Genomic DNA, 17,521 nt, shown 5'->3' with positions numbered 1-17,521 from the left:
GCATCAAAGGTTATTTATTTGTATCAACTTAAATCATTTATATAAACACATATGTCGGAATTCTTGCTCCTAGCTGTAAGTGCCAAGCAGCAATCCATTACTGTTAGTAATTCTTAATATTTATGTCTATTCCTCCTGGGAAAGAACATCTAACTTGGGAATCTGTTCCATCAAATGTTTCCCGTGACGGACACAGCACACAGCAGATCTGTCGGGATGACTAACATCCTATCTTGCCAGCACAATTCTCCTGCTTAAACTCTGGGTTCAAAATGAATGAGGTAAAACTTTCTTGATGTCAAATACTTCCAGACTTATGCAAAAGCTTGTTTTCAGGAAATGAGCCAATCTTGTCTGGAATACAACTGAAATTATCTTATTTTCATTGCCTGATCAAGAGTTGGCGAAACATCTTAACAAAAAAGATAATCTCAGCGCACTTAAAGAATTTATTAATAAGAAGACTTTAGTTGACAATTCCAGGATACGGAGAACTCTACTAAAGTTTTTCCTATGATTCTCCAAACAAGAGTGATTTCTTAAAGAGTTCTTCACCATTTCAAGTATTTCTAGACTTTCTGCTCAATTTGTAGAAATCCGCTTAATAAGCAATGAAGAGAGACTCAAGTCAAGGTAAAGCTCCAAGTAGTAACACAAGAGATGCTCCTCCATCACCTCAGGACTCTCAATTGTATTAACCTAGAAAAACAAGGTGTTAGAACGAAACTGACAGAAAAAGAACTAATATACTCTTGGCTTCAGTCTAGTCAGGTATGGTGGCAGAAATGTTTCTTGAAAAACTTCCATCTTATGCCAATAGATTTTCAAAGGAGACACAGAAGCTGCTAAGAAAGTATAATCTGAAGATGTCAGTGCCTCAAACTGTGCTTTGGAAAAAGCTCTATATTCTTAAATTACAAATCTGGAATACTAGACTGTGTAAAGCAGTGATGTACAAGAGAAAAAGTGTCATTGGCAAGCTCATCAGTGAAGCACTTAAGAAATGCCCATTCTCCTTGAAAAACAAGTTGGCTAAATCACATTCATTTCTATTATCATCTATTATTATTATTAAGTATGCTCTGTAGGTACTGGGAGAACCAACAGAAGAGACACTTCTTTAAAAATATCTCAAAGGAGAAACATGTGTTGATGACCCAAAGGAGATACCCCCACTTCCACAAAATTTTAAAAACTAAACAAAAGACAGTAAGTATTGGTGAGAATGTGGAGAAACTGGGACCCTTGCACACTGTTGGTGGGAATACAAAATGGTGCAGAAGCTATGTAAAATAGTAGGGAGGCTTCTCAAAAAATTAAAAATAAAACTATCACATAATTCATAAATCCTACTTCTGGGTATTTTTCCAAAAGAACTGAAACCAGAAGCTCAAAGAGATACTAGCATTCTCATGTTCATTATGGCGCTATTCACGATAACTAGGATGTGGAAACAACTTGAACATCCACTGACAGATGAATATGGGATATACATACAATGGAATACTATTCAGCCTTTAACAAAGAAGAAAATTCTGTAATATGTGACAACCAGGATAGACCTTGAGAACATTATGCTAAATGAAAAACATGCCAGGCACACAAAGACAAATACTACATAATTCTACCTATATGAGGTATCTAGCATAGTCAAATTCACAGAATCAGAGACTGGAATGGAGGTTACCAAGGGATGGAAGGAGGGGGTAATGGGGAGTTGTTAATCACAGGCACAAAGTTTCAATTAAATAAGATGAGCAAGCTCTAGAGATCTGCTATACAACATTGTACCTACAGTCAACAGTAATACATTCTACACTTAAAATTTGTTATGTGATCTTGCCACAGTCAAATAAAATTATTTTAAAAAAAGAAAAAGGACTAGAGGAAAAGAAGGGAGGGAGACTGGGTTAACCAGAACCCTTCTGTAGGCTCGCCTCAGTTGATTGTACCTCAACCAAAGGCCACGTCTTCCCAGAACGAGCAGCTCCATATGAGAACTTTCTCTTATTTACAGTTTATGAAAAATATAAATACAAGAAATACAAGAAAAAAATTTTAAAGGCAGATATAAGTCATAATGCAAAAGAAGGAAAGTCACTAACTAGAGAACTTTTATTTATGTCACACTGAGATAAAGTACTTTCTTGCCCGACTGGCACTGGTGAGCACATACACAGGGTATTTAGCTTACAGATGAATTTTCTGATCACAAAGAAATCCTTAAGCAATTAAGCTGCAATTAAATAGAAATAAACATCCAAAACAAAAAAAGGTTGAACACAAACATTTAGTAGCTTTCTCTAAAATAATTTTTAAGTCCATGGTAATGTGAATAAATTTTCTAAGAAAATGTAGACCAAGCAATAAAATATTTCAGCCCTATCACTTCAAGATCACGCAACATTTCCTTTTGATATATTTTTAGGTTCCACATCAAACCCTATCTTCAGAAGAATAACGTCAAAATTACCACAAGACATCTATCAGTTCACTTCAGGGTCAGTCATCATAGAGGATTAAAGGCCTTGAGCAAGATGATGATGGAATTCAGCTTTTACATATTTTACTGCTTACGAAGTATGTATATTAACATTTTAATTTTATAAAAATCCTGCCTTCGTAAATCAAGTATTATTCATGTTTATCTATGGAAAACAAAAGAACACTTTAAGAAAGCCCACATATCAATTACTAAAGTCACTCATGCATTTAACAAGTGCCACAGGTTTCCATAAAACTCTCTATGAAGCAGCTGAGGACACTAGTTCACTTGGGATTAGTCTGGATTTACAATGCCAGGTTTAAATGGCAGTTTAACCTCAAGCCTGAAGAGCCTCACATTAATCTTGTTTACACTCCATCAACAACAACAAAAAGCACTGAGAAAGTACAAGAAAGCAAATCCACTGCAAATACAGTCTGGAAGTACAGCACAGGGGGTACACTTGGGGGCACATGGAGCCAGGCTACCTGGGTTTGAATTCCAACCCCACCCACCCATTACTATCCATACAACTATGGACATGTTTCTTAACTTCTCTGTTCCTCATGCAAAGTGAAGATAATAACAGCACCTGCCCCATAAGATTTGTTGTAAAGATTAACAGAATTAATCCATGTACAACACAGAGAATGGTGACGGGCTCTATTAAATGCTCAAGAAAGGACAGTAGCTTTATTATTATGTTCCTGTTCCACTAATACTCTTCCAGCCGCATGGCTACCAGTCAATACAAAGGTCTGTTTATTTCTTAATGGCTTCAGTCAGAAATCCATTTTAATTTTCTAAAGAAGTCATTTGCATCTTTTGTGATAAAGTAAAGCAGAACCAACTCCACTGATATGATTCAAAGCACTCTGCAAACTATGATTTGCTCTGTGTTAGATACATTTCATATCACCTGTAAATAAACATACTAAGATTTAAAGATATAAACTGCTTTTGTTAACCACTGTCTCCAAAGTTTGCAGGAGCAAATTGGTCCGCTTTTAAACTGGAGTCCGCAGCTTGTTGGTAAAGATGATGGAGGCACCTGAGGCTCTGCAGGGCTGACAGACATCTCAGAGACACCTGCTGGAAGAATACAGGAGGGAGGGCGACGCAGGGGTGAAGAGTGTGGGCTTTACAGCCAGAGGGCCGGGTCCCCACCTCTGCTTGGGTGCCTGGCCGGCCACTGTGTTTCTCTCCAAGCACCCAGCCCTGAGCCACAGCTTCCACACGGGGGTGAGGAATAAATGAGGTGGAGGGATGTAAAGTGATCGGTCCTGTGTCTGACAGCAACGTATGCTCAATGAATGTTGGCACTTACCATTTCTGTACTGATCATTGCCTTTCTTATCATTATCTGACAGGGAAGCCTGCTGCCTGTCCTGCCTGGACTTGTGTCATTTAACTCATAGATGTTATTGACTTGTTTTATTTGAAGCAGGCTCCTGTCTTAGGAGAATCTGTCATGGCTCCCAAGAGAAATTGTAAACTTTTCAAAGATGAAATGATCGGTGTAATCAAGTCAGATGGATTCAAGTATATCTTATGAGTTTCCTTTCTCCTCTAAAATGAGACTGTTAGATGAGGGAGGGTGAGGCTCGGTGGTAGAGCACATGCTTAGCCTACATGAAGTCCTGGGTTCAATCCCCAGTACTGCCATTAAAAAAAAAAAACAAAATGAAGAATTATCTATAAAATGAGTCTATTAGAGCAGTCTTAAAAATAAATAGCACAATATGCTACCAAACTAGGAATAATGATGAGAAGCATTATGTATCAGAAATGGCTCTAAGTTTGTTTCACGTAACATTTATTTTTCAAAACACTGCTATAATGTAGGCACTGTTACTATCTATTACCATCACATGGATGATCAAACGGAGATGCACAAAGGCTGAGTCACTTATCTACAGTCACACATCTAGTATGTGGAGGGACAGGATTAGATTATGAGAGGGCAAAGGAAAAAGCTTGCAGATGAAGGGTCTAGGGACACAGCTATCCAGGCTGCAGTGATAAACTAAGGACACAGAAAAGGAAGAGCAGCAAAGGACAATCTGCTCAGAATAGGAATGTTAAAAAATTGCCGGTGAGTAAAAGTATGAGAGGAGACAGGACAAAAACTACAGAAGGCTAAAAGGTCTAATGAGATCTCCTGGGTTTTTTTTAGTTTTTAAGGGAGCAAGACATGGACAGGTTTATTGGCCAAAGAAGACATCAAAGGCACCCACCGGAGGTATACAATTTACAAAGCATGGTCCTACACGAGGCATGAAATAAAGGATCGTGGCAGAGGAATGACTCTCTCTTCCTTGACACAGGACAGGAAGAAAAGAATGAATGAGAGGGGAGCGCAGAGCTCAGTGGCAGAGCGCGTGCTTGGTATGCACAAGGACATGAGTTCAATCCCCAGTATCTCCATTAAAATAAACAAATAAATAAACAAACAAATATAATTATCTACCCCTGCAAAAAAAAAAAAAAAAAAAAAGACTGGACAGAGAGGAAAATAATGCTTAATTATATGCAAAAGGAGAAAAAGAGAAGATGGATGAAACCAAGAACATTCAGGACCCACAGCTTCTACTGTCAGGGTAGCACACAATGGAGGGCATCTGAGCGGAGGGGCAGGGGCGCCCAAGGGCTCAGGAAGACCCAATGCATTTGTAATGGTGGCACTGAGGGTCCAGCTGATGCGGGAAAGGATCTCTGCAACAGCACCAACCCACTGAGCAGTGCGTTTTCTCTTACAAAGAGTATCCATCAGAAGAGTTGTGCTATTTAAGGTAGCACGGGTACAGAAACGGAGAGGTCAGGACACAGGGCGAGTCCAGGCCCAGCAGGCTGGTGTGCAGAAAGGATGGGGGCTGGGGGAGTTGGAAGCCTCCTGACAAAGTAGCAAAGGGGCAGACCACAGGGTTCAGGGCTGGTTTGGGAAGGAAGCGAAAGCGGGAGGGAGCCGATGAGAGCAATTACATGAAACCTAAGGAGAGTTGACAGTGGAAAGAACGCAGCAGGGGCAGGAGGGTGTGGCAGTGGAAGGAGGAGCAGCTGGAGCGCTGGACCACCGCAGACACAGGTCATTCTGAGTGACAAGAGCGTGGCCAAGCGTGGCCAGGCAGTGGAAACAGACACAGGGCATCCGACGCTGAGGAGAGCAAAGGACAGTAAAGCAGGGTGTGCCGGCAGCTGCCACCTCCCAGCATCTCGAGGGTTCTGAGAGCTGTTTTCATTCACCCTCAACTGTTTCCTCAAAATTACCTGTAGAACGTGTGATGTTCCACGCACACTTTCCATAGCCTTTTCGCTGCCCGATGGTTTGGCAGTTTAAATCCAATGGTGCTCTCAAACTGTTCCAGCTAGAATAAAGCCATAAAATAAATCAGCACATTTCTTTGAGAGCTGATTAAAAGCTGCTGAAAAACATGGATTCAGAGATTTCACTAAGAAGTAACTGTTTTTCTCAAAAAAGGTAAATATTAGTGCATCTAATATGATTATACAGAATGGATTTTTCAGACTGCATACTAGTTTCCATGAAGAGCAAGCATCAGCTACTGACATAAACCAGCTCTGCTTCAAGGTCCACTACAACTCTGCCTCTACTGATCCTGACCACTTAGCTGACTCAAGAGGAAAAGAAAAACGAGCCCCACTATGTGGCAGGCACTGACTACTCTTTCTTTTCGGTGAAACTGTGGCTGCTGCTTTTTTTTTTTTTTAATTGACAGTAATATATATGCAGGTTTATCATCAAAAACCCTGACTTTTTTTTTTTTTTTTAAACTTCAGAGGAGTAAGTAATCCTTCATCTTCTTAAAATTCAATGGGAAACAATTCTGGCCATAAAGGAGAACACTGACAAAGCCTGAAGAGATACACCAGGGGCTGGATGGCTTTGCTTACCTCTGCTGGCCTAACTTTAATGTAGAAGTTACTGCGCTTATAGGAGATTTTCAAGATTTTTGGCCAAGCGAAACGATTGATTCTCAGTCTATCTTTGTAAATGAGGAGCCCGTTGGCACACACACCCAGCTTGATGTCCACGCCTTCTGAGTCCTGCCAAGCAGAAGCCATTTGACGGAGGTTAGAGCTGTGACGGTCATATAAATCAGGAAGCCAATATCCCCCTCAAACCATCACCAGGAATGCCAGTTTAACAGGCTTGCATTTAAGTGCCAGTGACAGGACACACGTTAACAGAAACAGCAGGACACGGGACACATCTGAAATCTAGATATTCATCCTGAGGGGTCAGATGGGAGGTAAGGCAAAATGATTACAGGACACAATTCATATTTTCTCCAGCTCAGCTGTAAGAGCTAAAGGGGAGGAAAGGAAACAACTGGATTTAGATACCCTGAAGAAATGGGAGATTAAGCGGTTTTCCTAGAGGCTATTCAGGCCCCTGGGGACAGCCTGCTGGTCTACCCTAAGGTGCCATTTTACTTTAGGCAAATTGGTCTCAGATGGACTTTGCTAGCTGATGGCTGTTAAATTATGCCTACATTCTGCAAAACACCAACCCCTCACAGAAAATTTCTCCTCTAAGCTGACAGTGTGGAAATCTTTGAATTCTTTCAAGTCGGTTTTCAGTAACTTGAAGTGCTGACAGCCAGCTCTCATTACAGCATTCCTTTGGCTAGCATATTTCACAGGACTGCAGACTATTCTTGAACTTATTAATAATGTTTTCTTCACTCAGCATTTTAACTGGGAAAAGATGACAATCTAAAATAATTGCAAGCCTGAAAGTTTTTTTAAAAATCAAAGACGTGTTCAGACAAAAGTAAAAAATTATCTTCTCTCATTTCAAGTAGTCTTGAAGATCTAATATATACAATATTCAAAAATATTCAATTATCTTTAAGAAAAGAACTAGATCTCACTCAAGAAACGTAAAACTGAAGAATATTATTCAGAGATATTCACATTTTCAGAAATCATTAACAACATGGAACAAATTCTCAAAATATGCTGAGACAAACGCCACATGCTAGGTTCAATTCAATAGTCAAGTACAGAAATTTCAACTGCCTTGTTACTGAGAACAACTTAACACAATTTCTATGAGTTTTTAAAAAACAGAAATAAAGTACTAGGTAACTGACATCAATTGCTTTCACTGCTGTGATACAAGAATAATTCAAATGCACAAATAAAATCAGATGTTTAAACCTGCTCATGTAATCGATAAGGTGCTTTACTCACCCATATCCTGGCAGCCACAGTTCTCTCTAGGAACAGAGCAAAAAGCTGGGGTGAAGCAGGCACAGGTGCCTAAGCCACTTGGCACCAGACCAAAGATGGTGAGTTTGCCAAACACATCGCCGGCCAGGGCCACAGGGAGCAGGCCGGGAGACTGCCCGAGACAGCACGTTCTCAGCACAAGTAAGGAGGCAACCCTCACTTGAAACGTTGAACAGACCAATCTCTAGTGTGAAGCAGTCTTTCGACAGGACAGTGAAGCTATTTTATCTGACTTAAAAATAAACACAATCTGGATCCAAGGAAATGGGTCGGTGTTCAGTTGTTCCACATATTGTTTTAGAATTATCAGTACTTGTGTGAATAGAAATTACAGATAAAGGATAAAGAGTTAAGGGCAAAAAAGCACACCTCAGTTCTCCATATTTGACTTCTGTCATTTATCAACAAAGTCAGAAAAATAAACTGATAAAAAGGGAGCAGGAGGAGGGAAGGGAGGTCAGGACTTTTTATATCCAGACTCCCTTCCTGTGCGGTCGCATCCGGGTGGCTGTGTCCTTGATGGTGGCTCCTCTCGAGACAGGCCTTTCCCCACAGATCTCTCCATCCGGGTTCTGGCAGCCTCTCTCTGCCTCACCCCTTCCCACCCAGAGGGGTTAGGAGAGCGGCTATCACTAGCTCACGGGTGTCCTTCTACTCCGTGGTTTCCCTGTACCTTTGTCAAGAGCCCTTTGAACCAACACCCTCACCCCGTCCTAAAGTCAATATGCCATTAAGAATTCTACCGACAATAAAATATTAATTACAAAAATACATTAATTTCAAAAAATTTTAAACATGATCTCAAGATACTGAAAACTACATGAAATGTTCTTTTAAACTGCTGCAGATTTTTTTCCAGTGAGCTACAAATATCTTACTTACTGGACATTATCTAACAAGTCCACCAGATGCTAAACTGAATGAACGAATGTTATTTTGCATTTTTTTTAAGTCATCTACTCCTAACCACACAGCAAGAACTGGGATTATAATAGAGCTAGCAACTTTTTTACTCTTCTAAGATACAACTTCAAAAACCAGAATCCTGAAACCTTCCAATACTGCCATCTAAGAACTGGTTCTAACTAATGATCAACAAAGTAGGAGATGTGAGATTTATGTGTGGCGAGAATAACAGGGTTTAGAGGAAGAGAGATCAGCTAGAGGGTCTTTCTGATACAAGTTCTGCTCTCTCCTCCCTCCCTTATTTCTGTTTCTCCTGACCCAGCCTGTCCCCATCACATAGAGAAATGAGCTAAAAGACACTCAAGTGTTAGATCTGTTTCGCCTCCTAATAGGATTTATCAGAAAACATCACATAGATGGGATGACTTTACACCATGTGGCTTGAAGCAACAAGCCAGCTAGTGGAACAAACCATCTACATTCTGTTTTATGTACTTTTTGTAAAAATAAAAACATCCAAACCTTAAATGAGGTAGTGTATGTGAAAGTACTTTTAAAAATTAAAAGCATACAGCATCTAGCAGTTAAAAATGTTGCTGCCAGAGGCTATTTATGAACATGGAAAAGTGTTCATAAGAGCAAGTTAAAAGAAAAAAACTCATGAAATAATCCTTGTAGGATAATCCAATTTTAAAAATGTGAGTTCCACTGCTCAGATTTTTTAAATAAAACAAGAAAATATCAAAATATGAATAGTGCTTGCTTCTGCTTAAAGAGATTTCAGTGATTTTTATATTCTTCTGTTCACCTCTACTATCTATATTGAACATGTGTTACTTTTGTAATAAGGAAAAATATTTAAAGAATAAAATAAGCCAAAGAGAAAAAGGTGTTTTGCAAATATGAAGTATTATTCTTAACACAAAAGCAAGAATTACACATCTGAGGCCAAAGAAGGGAAGAGATCTCTGGGTGAAGGGCGAGATTTCTCAGATCATCTCATCTGGACTTCCTAGACTGCACTGAGGGACTGGCAGGGTCTCCTAAAAGCAGGCAACCACAGGTTCCCTCCACCTGCTGAGTTGACTCTGGACATATTTTTCAAAACCAACTGCATCTTTCACCTTATCGCTTGCATTCTCCCCACTATCTGACCATCCAAACTAGGATCATGAAGTAGGTCATGTTTGTTCCTGGCATCTTCCTCACCCAAACCTGCCTCTCCTAACAGCTACCTCCATGCTTCCACTCATTCCCCACTGCCCACAGCAGACTGAAGGCCTAACTGCCCGAAGCCTGCGCAGGCCTAGTTTATCTTACAAGAGGTACAAAAGAGACCTGTTGGGAAAAGCCCAACTCCAGGGCTCCTTCGCCAGCAGTTTTTTGGAAAGTGCTCACTCACATCCACTCTGCTTTGCCCTTTCGTGGTGGCTAAGATCTGCTCTCCTCTCCCAGGACAGAAGTGGGAGTGGTGGCTAAAGCCTGCCCTCCTCTTCCCAGGACAAAGGAGGGAGACAGGGCTGGGACAGAGGCACCACTTAGCATAGCAGCAAAAGCTGGGACACAAAATAAAAGCAGAATGAGGTTTAAGGCTGATGAGGTCAGTCTTACAGTAAATACACAGGAAAGAGTATCCATTTAAAAGACTGTGAAAAGAAGAAAAAATACAGGAAAGAATCAATGGTCTCTCCTCCCCACAACCATTAACCCCACAATTAGAAACCCCAAAGAAATATTACAAAGACTCTTGGGTGAGGGTGAGTAGCCTTTTCCTAGAAGTGAAACAGGTTAGTCTAAAACTGGAGCCCTGTCAAAACTTCAGTCAACAGCGGAAAGATGCCAGCTCCCCTGGTGCTCACGGTACCTTGGCATGATGCAGGTCAACACCATACATGGAAAGCCTCTTTGCATTTTCTAAGAACTGAGAATCAGCTTGTGCTGGAGATAAGCCCCTAAGAATCAAAAGAAACAAGGTTATCACACTGATGGACACAAAGCAAATGTGGCTAAAGTGGGGAAAGGCATTGTGATCTTGGAGAGCTGGGGTGGAGGGAGTGACCAGGCTAAACGTACAAAGAGGAAACAGGTAAGGCTCAACTCTCAACCTCCAACATTTTTCTCTTAAAATACTCCAAGATAAACTGTTCACTGCAAGGAGGGTGCACCTCCATCCTCACCCTTTTTATGTTAGAAAGTTGCTTTCGATTTTTTTTCCACTAGGGATAAAAGCCCCAGCAATAATGGGTACAATATAAACTAACTAAAAAAATAAAAGAATAAAAAGTGATGTTATCTTTCTGAAATAGACAACTTCTCTCCTTAATATTATTCCATTAGGATTGATCATACTAAAGATGGAAAGCACTTGTATTTGATTTTGTACCTGACATACTGCGTTCTATCCGGACTAAAGTTATTTCCATTCTTATCTGTATTCCCAACTAAACAAATTTAAAGCTCCTAGAAAGCAGGGTCCCATTAATCTTCATATTCCCCATGGCATTTCAGAACCTGATATTTCAGTTTCAAATTACATAATACATGTCTATTGAATAGAATTGGAATAAAGTTAATAAGAAAATATTTAAAGGCAAATACTGCATTTACATTTTTTTTTTAAGTAAACGTCAGTGAAGGTGATCTGTTTAAAGACTTCTAATCTCTGAAAGTTCCTTTCAGATCATTTCGGTCAAGGTTTTTTGAAAAGCAGTTTTGCAATAGGGGACAAATCAGAATTTTGAAGCTGGAGTTCTTAAAACTCGTACTTAATTTTTTTTTTTATTTTTACACAGATAAAAAAGTTCTCAGAGTGTCATATAGTATATAAGTAATTAATCCTCAGTTAAAGTAAAAGTCATCTTCTGTGGATAGAGAAATCACTTGCAGATTTCAGTTACTACTCTCACGTCCCCTACCACTCACACTTCTGATTCAAATCCTGATGCCTCACTACCTCCCTGGCTTTTTAAAAATCAAATATGGTAATAAAAACAAAAGGCAGAAGAAATACATAGTAAATGTCAAACAAGTATCTGGGTATGTTTGTTTCAGGTGTGGGGGTGTGGGTGTAAAGGCACTGGGCTGGGAGCAAGGCAAAGGAGACGTCATAGGGGAAAGGAAATTTTTCTAACAAATGAAAACATTTAGCCTCGTGAGCAGGCCCTCATATTCTAGTCACAAAGACACGGGAAGGATATCTCAGTGCCTCCACCTGTCTTGATTAGCACTAGTGAAGCTCCACAAGGGCAAACTGAAAAGTTTCACAAACTATGTTCAAATGTCCAGCAAGTGTTCTAAGGGAAGCCATTCAAATCCACCGTGGCCACTCTCTCTCCAGTAAGCACGTCCACAGACCTGTGGGTTTTATGCAGCTCTGCCACCTTCTCCTCCAGCTCCTTCGTCTGGCTGGGGGCAAACTGGAAGTCACTGAGGTCATTACTGCTGTGCTCTTCTGGGTCATAGTCCCCAAGCTCAGCCTGCAGTATGTAAGATCCCAGGAGGGTATGAGTCACAAAAGAGCAGGGCAGACGGCCAGAGGCAATGTCCTGCCGGAGCTGAAGGCACAAGAAGTATCTGTGAGGAATGGGGGAGAAAAGGGTCGGGTGAACAATTAGTTAAAATCACAGCACTCATAACCCTTGAATTCAATTATCCTTTGAAAACAAATATACAACATAGGCACTCTTCAAATCTATAGTAAAAAAGTCTTCTGTAACAGGAAGCCCACCTTCCTCCTTGGACTCCTGACTTTTGTGGCTTATTTATACAAACTGCGTCTAGAAAACAAAGTAATCGAATGGAAATTCTGAAATGCTATTCCAGCAACAGTGTATTATCACTATCACAATAAAGAGGTTTGCGACGGCAGGTGAATTTCCAATCACTTAGACTGTCTCCTTGGATTAAAACTGTCATCAAAATGTGCATGCCCCTCAAAAGCTGTAAAGGTTGATAAAATTTTAAAAATAGCTGCAGTTCTTAGCATTTGCAAGAAAAGCTAAGGTCACCTACCCTTTATCCTCTCTACCCTTTTCATACTCATTTCTTGTCCTGAGACACCTCTAACAGCAGTTATAAGTCAGTATCTACTTGGAAGCTCTTACTTGCCCATTGACTCCATCTAAAGAGGCAGCTAATTCAGCTTACAGTGGAAAAAACACAGGCCTCAAAGCCAGGCAGAGCTGACTGTGTGACCTCGAGCTAGCTAATTTAGTTGCCTAATTCCCCACCTGTAAAATGGGAAGAACTCTAGTTCCCTTTGAAAGTGAGGGTAAAACATTAGATAATAAAAATACATGACATGGTACCTGGGAATCGATAACTAGTAGCTATAATCATAAGAATGTTGTCATTGTGAGTTATAACAACAACAATCATTCAATGTTTCAAGTGGGTTATTACAAAGTTACAAAAGATCCTGGTTTTTACTAAATAGCATGCAGAAACATGTTACTTATATTCTCTGAGGGATTTTTTTGGAGGGAGGGTCCCACTATGAATTCTTTTTGGTAACATTTTAAACCTGATTTTCACTCTTGAATTTAACCACCTGCTAAGGTTACCATTAACCCCTCCAAACAGAATGGCAGTGTCCCCTTGATCTTTTAGAGACCGTCATTCCTATTGGTTGCTGGCCACTTTCTTCCTGCGGACGCTTTCGCCTGGCGTGGATGTCACAGCCCCGTCTTCCTCCCTCCTCTGCCCCACACGTTCCAATGGCTTGCTTCTGGCCCAGGCCTCGCTGTGTCTGTCAGACAGCACATCCCAGCACACCGTACCACCCACCCCAGTTCAGTTATTCCTGTGCTACCACCCACATCTCCGTCAGGCAGGGCACGGACTCTGCATATCATCATCATAATCCCACAGTTAGCAAAGTACTTGCCATGTGGCAAGTCCTCAAGAATTTTCTGAGAACCAAAGTCGTCTTATGGCTGCAGTCGGAGCACTTTTCTGCGCTGCTGGGGCTCTCTTTCCAAGGAGAATTATGGATTTCCTTGTCCCCTAGAATAACATCAGCATAACTGCCCTTATTTCAGAAAATTAAATTTTAACCTACAATCCCAGGTTCCTCTTCAAATTCTCTTAAGTCTAATCAAGAATAGACCTAGTTCTCCACATTTTATGGCACTATTAAGACCTAAACACAAAGATGCCCTCTATTACTTAAATCTTATTGCTCCTTTTTATGTCACTGCCTCTACTTCTCACGTTGATCCACTCTTCTGTTTCAAAGCCTAAGTCTAAGGCCCCAGAACTTCAAACGAAACCCACAACAGCCTCCTGAGTTTCCCAACTCCATCTCCCTCGCCGAGCAGGAAAGACCATCCTTCATACATTGTTCTGAACTGTGTTCCCACCCTCCCTCCGCAAAAGCCTATCCCACCTTCTAAATGTTCACTCAGGTCATGTGAAGAGTTCAGTTGTGACATCTAGACTGCAAGGCTACAGCCTGGTCTCGGGCTGCACCGCGAGACTCCTGGTGAGCTCACTAGACCATCTCATTCCTCCCTAAGCACGCAGGAAGACTGGTCTACACCCACTGAAAAAACCAAAGCACCGATGCTATAAAGTTGCAATCACCAAAGGATTATTATCCCCCAAAAAAGTGACTACAAGGAGGAATGTATGTACGGAGGGCGTTGAGTCACAAAGCCCCAGTTCCGTGCATTGTTCAAAGGCACTCCTACGGGGAGGCTCTGTACCCTACTCACACCAGCCTGGCAAGTCTCATGCTCCATGCAGCTCACTGTGCGGTTACAGGAGCTGCTATTTATTATTTACTAGCTGAAGCTAAGTCAATCACTAGCTGAAGCTAAGTCAATCACAACTTAATTAGTAAGTCCTTAACTCAGCAGTAACTAGCAAAGGGGGCAAAAAAGGCCTGTCGTGTACCCAGTCTAGGAAAGAAAGCTCCATCATCCCTGTTCACATGGGCATCATACTCTCCTTTAAACACCCGCACAATTCCATGTCTGACAACAGAATCAGCCTGGCAGGAAGCATCAGGGACACAGGAGCCACGGGAATCACAAGCAGTCTTTTCATTAAGACCCTCTAATTTTCTAAAAGCATATACATACAAAACACAGGTCTCCTTGGCCAGGTAAACAACCTTGTAAAACTACATACAAATCACCCTACAGTCCTAGTCTTACCGAAGCTAAGAAGTCCTATCACTGGTACCCAGCTTGACAGGGCTAAGATATCTAGGCACTTGTGGATACTAGGTGTTTCCTTGGTTACCATTTCAAATACTCAAGTCACTCTCAGAATCAGTAAATTCTCTCTTGCTCCTAGATTAAATCTTTAATTTGCAGTTTAAGCATATGTCTGTATAGTCCAGATCATCTCAGAGGAAATGGAAATGAAACAGCTACTGACTCATACAAAAGGAAGCCGACCCTATTAGTTTTTCACCCTGGGCTGGGGGAGGAGGGATTATAGTTCAACAGACTTCTAAAAATAAAACTTGAAAAAAATTTTTTATTTTTCTACCTTTTTTATCACCTTTGTAATACAAGATGAATACACAGGCACACATGAGTTACACAATAAAAATCATCTTCATATTAAAATCTGAAATATTAAATACTAGTGACTTTTCAAAGTATAACACAGGAAACAAAGCTGTAGCAATTTCTTTAAAAAATATTCTATTACTCAAATATAAATGGGAAATTAAAGAAAAGTGAATACAATTTTTAAAACTGGCAATATTCCAAACTATTTCGGAAGAGCCACTTATAAGAAAACTTCTAAAACTCACCTTAAGAAAAAATGTTTTGTTTTTGTTTTTGTTTTTGTTTTTGTTTTTGTTTTTGTTTTATTTGTTTTAATCCTAAAATTACCACTATCCCCAGAGGGAGTAGAAATAAATGAGAGCCATAATAAAGGATTATTTTTAATATAAAGTACCTGGTGATATCTTCAGTCAACTGAGAAGGATCGGGAGGATAAAACTTCACATTAAAAGCGAACAGCCAGGGAAGACCTATAATTATTAAAGATCATGATTATTTCTCCAATCAACACAATGGCCATTTATGCTGATAAAACATAAAGGTCAATGTTCAAACAGCATGGATTACGCCCACTATGAATCAGTTAAGAGAATTTTGTTTTTTTAATTTAAAGAAAATATCATTTACAAAACAAAAACAAAATGAAAAATAAAATAAAAATCAATTACATAAAGAACCTGCCATATTAAATAATAGGTTCACTTTTTTTATTAACATATATTGGTACCACAACCATATGGTACCATTTATATGATAACCATATTATGCAGAAATGTTAATATAGCCTTCATGTAATAGTTCTAAGATTTATTTTAACCACAGGATCTCTAGATGCCAAACATTCTCCACACTTAAAAAAAAATTCATGATTTCTACGTTGTTGGGGACAGGGGTAATGATCAAGTGATCACTGTAACTTTTCAGGAAATGATTAATGGTCTATTTGAAGGAAATCCCGAAGAAGGGACCGGGTGATAAAACATCACGATACGATAAAATTATTTCCCAGGCTTCATAAAGTATGTAAGCAGACTCATATATAACATGTACTTTGCTGTATTGTGCCACAAAGAATGAAAATATTAAACAACCATGTCATTATGACTTATTAAAAGTTAAAGCACTGCTATTTACACATTACTACTTACCTAATGTTTGCTACATCATGCTTTGAATGACTAAAAAAAAAACAAACAACAAAAAACACAGCTCTGGAGGAAGGCAGTTATTTCCCTAAAGGGATTAAAATAATTCCAATGGCCTGAATTTAGAGTTATACTCAAAGTTCATGGTATTTCCAAATAAAAACAAAAAAGTGTATGTGTGTGATTTCATTTTATACGTGTTCGAAGGCCTCATGATTGCTTTAATGTACAAACTTCAAAAATTTCTTGAATCCCATTCTCTTGCTCAATGGGCCATTTTGTTCTTTTCTCACCATAGACACACTAACTTTTCTCACATTCAAAATCAATGAATATTTACTGAGTGGCTACTGTGAACACATAGCACTTTTGCTGGGTTTTGGCTCAATATATCATTATTCTACTAATAAAATTAATCCTGCCATATTCAAAAACAGATTTCAGTTCCCTCTACACATTTAAAGCATCATAAAAAGAAATAAGACTTTCTTGAGTATTAAGAGACATTCCATTTCTTGGCCTGTAGCACCAGGCTGGCTGTGTTGCATATATACTTCTTCAAGGTAATTAATCCACAATTAAGCAAAATCATCCCAGAATTAGCTTATCATTTCTTAATGGATCCTTATTTATTTGTTTTCTAACATGCTTGCTTAGATATGACAACAGGGATTAAGTTTCTAACAGAACACGTATTTCAGGATCTATTTCCAATTCTAAAGTTGATAAAATATACCAATAATGCTAAACTTTTTATTTAATCATATATTATTATAATTTTTACCTCACTATATAAAATTACCTAGCTATGGATTATTTATACATTAATACAGGCAAACCTTACATATAGTCTTATGTATCTGTACAGTCTTATTTGTGTACATTTGAAAAAAATGAAGATTTTTTTAAGGAAACTTTTACGTAAGCACTGATAGATTGTGGGTTGTCAAAAAGATTATTTACCTTTGCCAGTTGCCTATTAGCTAAATAACAATATCATAGCAGAGGTTAGGCTAAGATAGAGTAGTTCTTTTGTCCACTTTAACACAGGTAGAAAGAAAGAAGTAAAAATACAAGAGCTACAACTTCACTGCCTTAGCCTACTTTCATGATCAGGACAGTACAGGATTCCATTCAGAGAACTAGCTAAACAATAGTTTGAAACAGTCAAATCCTGTGTCTTTCTGTTATGCCTCTTGCCAAAA

The 17,521-nt window shown here is 39.4% G+C and overlaps 1 protein-coding gene across 11 annotated transcripts in view; it reads right to left on the bottom strand.

The window, feature by feature from the left end:
• The window catches only part of EPB41L2 (erythrocyte membrane protein band 4.1 like 2), a 196,091-nt gene that overhangs the window by 47,416 nt on the left and 131,154 nt on the right, over positions 1-17,521 (bottom strand). For all 11 annotated transcript variants that reach the window (XM_074368369.1, XM_074368372.1, XM_074368373.1 and 8 more), the window contains 5 exons: positions 15,566-15,641; positions 12,002-12,220; positions 10,512-10,599; positions 6,398-6,550; positions 5,753-5,850 (listed from right to left, as the gene is read on the bottom strand). In XM_074368369.1, the coding sequence (XP_074224470.1) occupies positions 5,753-5,850; positions 6,398-6,550; positions 10,512-10,599; positions 12,002-12,220; positions 15,566-15,641 (634 nt within the window). The remainder of the gene's footprint in view (positions 1-5,752; positions 5,851-6,397; positions 6,551-10,511; positions 10,600-12,001; positions 12,221-15,565; positions 15,642-17,521) is intronic.

The sequence above is a fragment of the Camelus bactrianus genome, chromosome 8, assembly GCF_048773025.1.
Source record: "Camelus bactrianus isolate YW-2024 breed Bactrian camel chromosome 8, ASM4877302v1, whole genome shotgun sequence".
NCBI classification, from domain to species: Eukaryota; Metazoa; Chordata; class Mammalia; order Artiodactyla; family Camelidae; genus Camelus; species Camelus bactrianus.
This window is presented reverse-complemented; position numbering and strand designations above follow the sequence as displayed.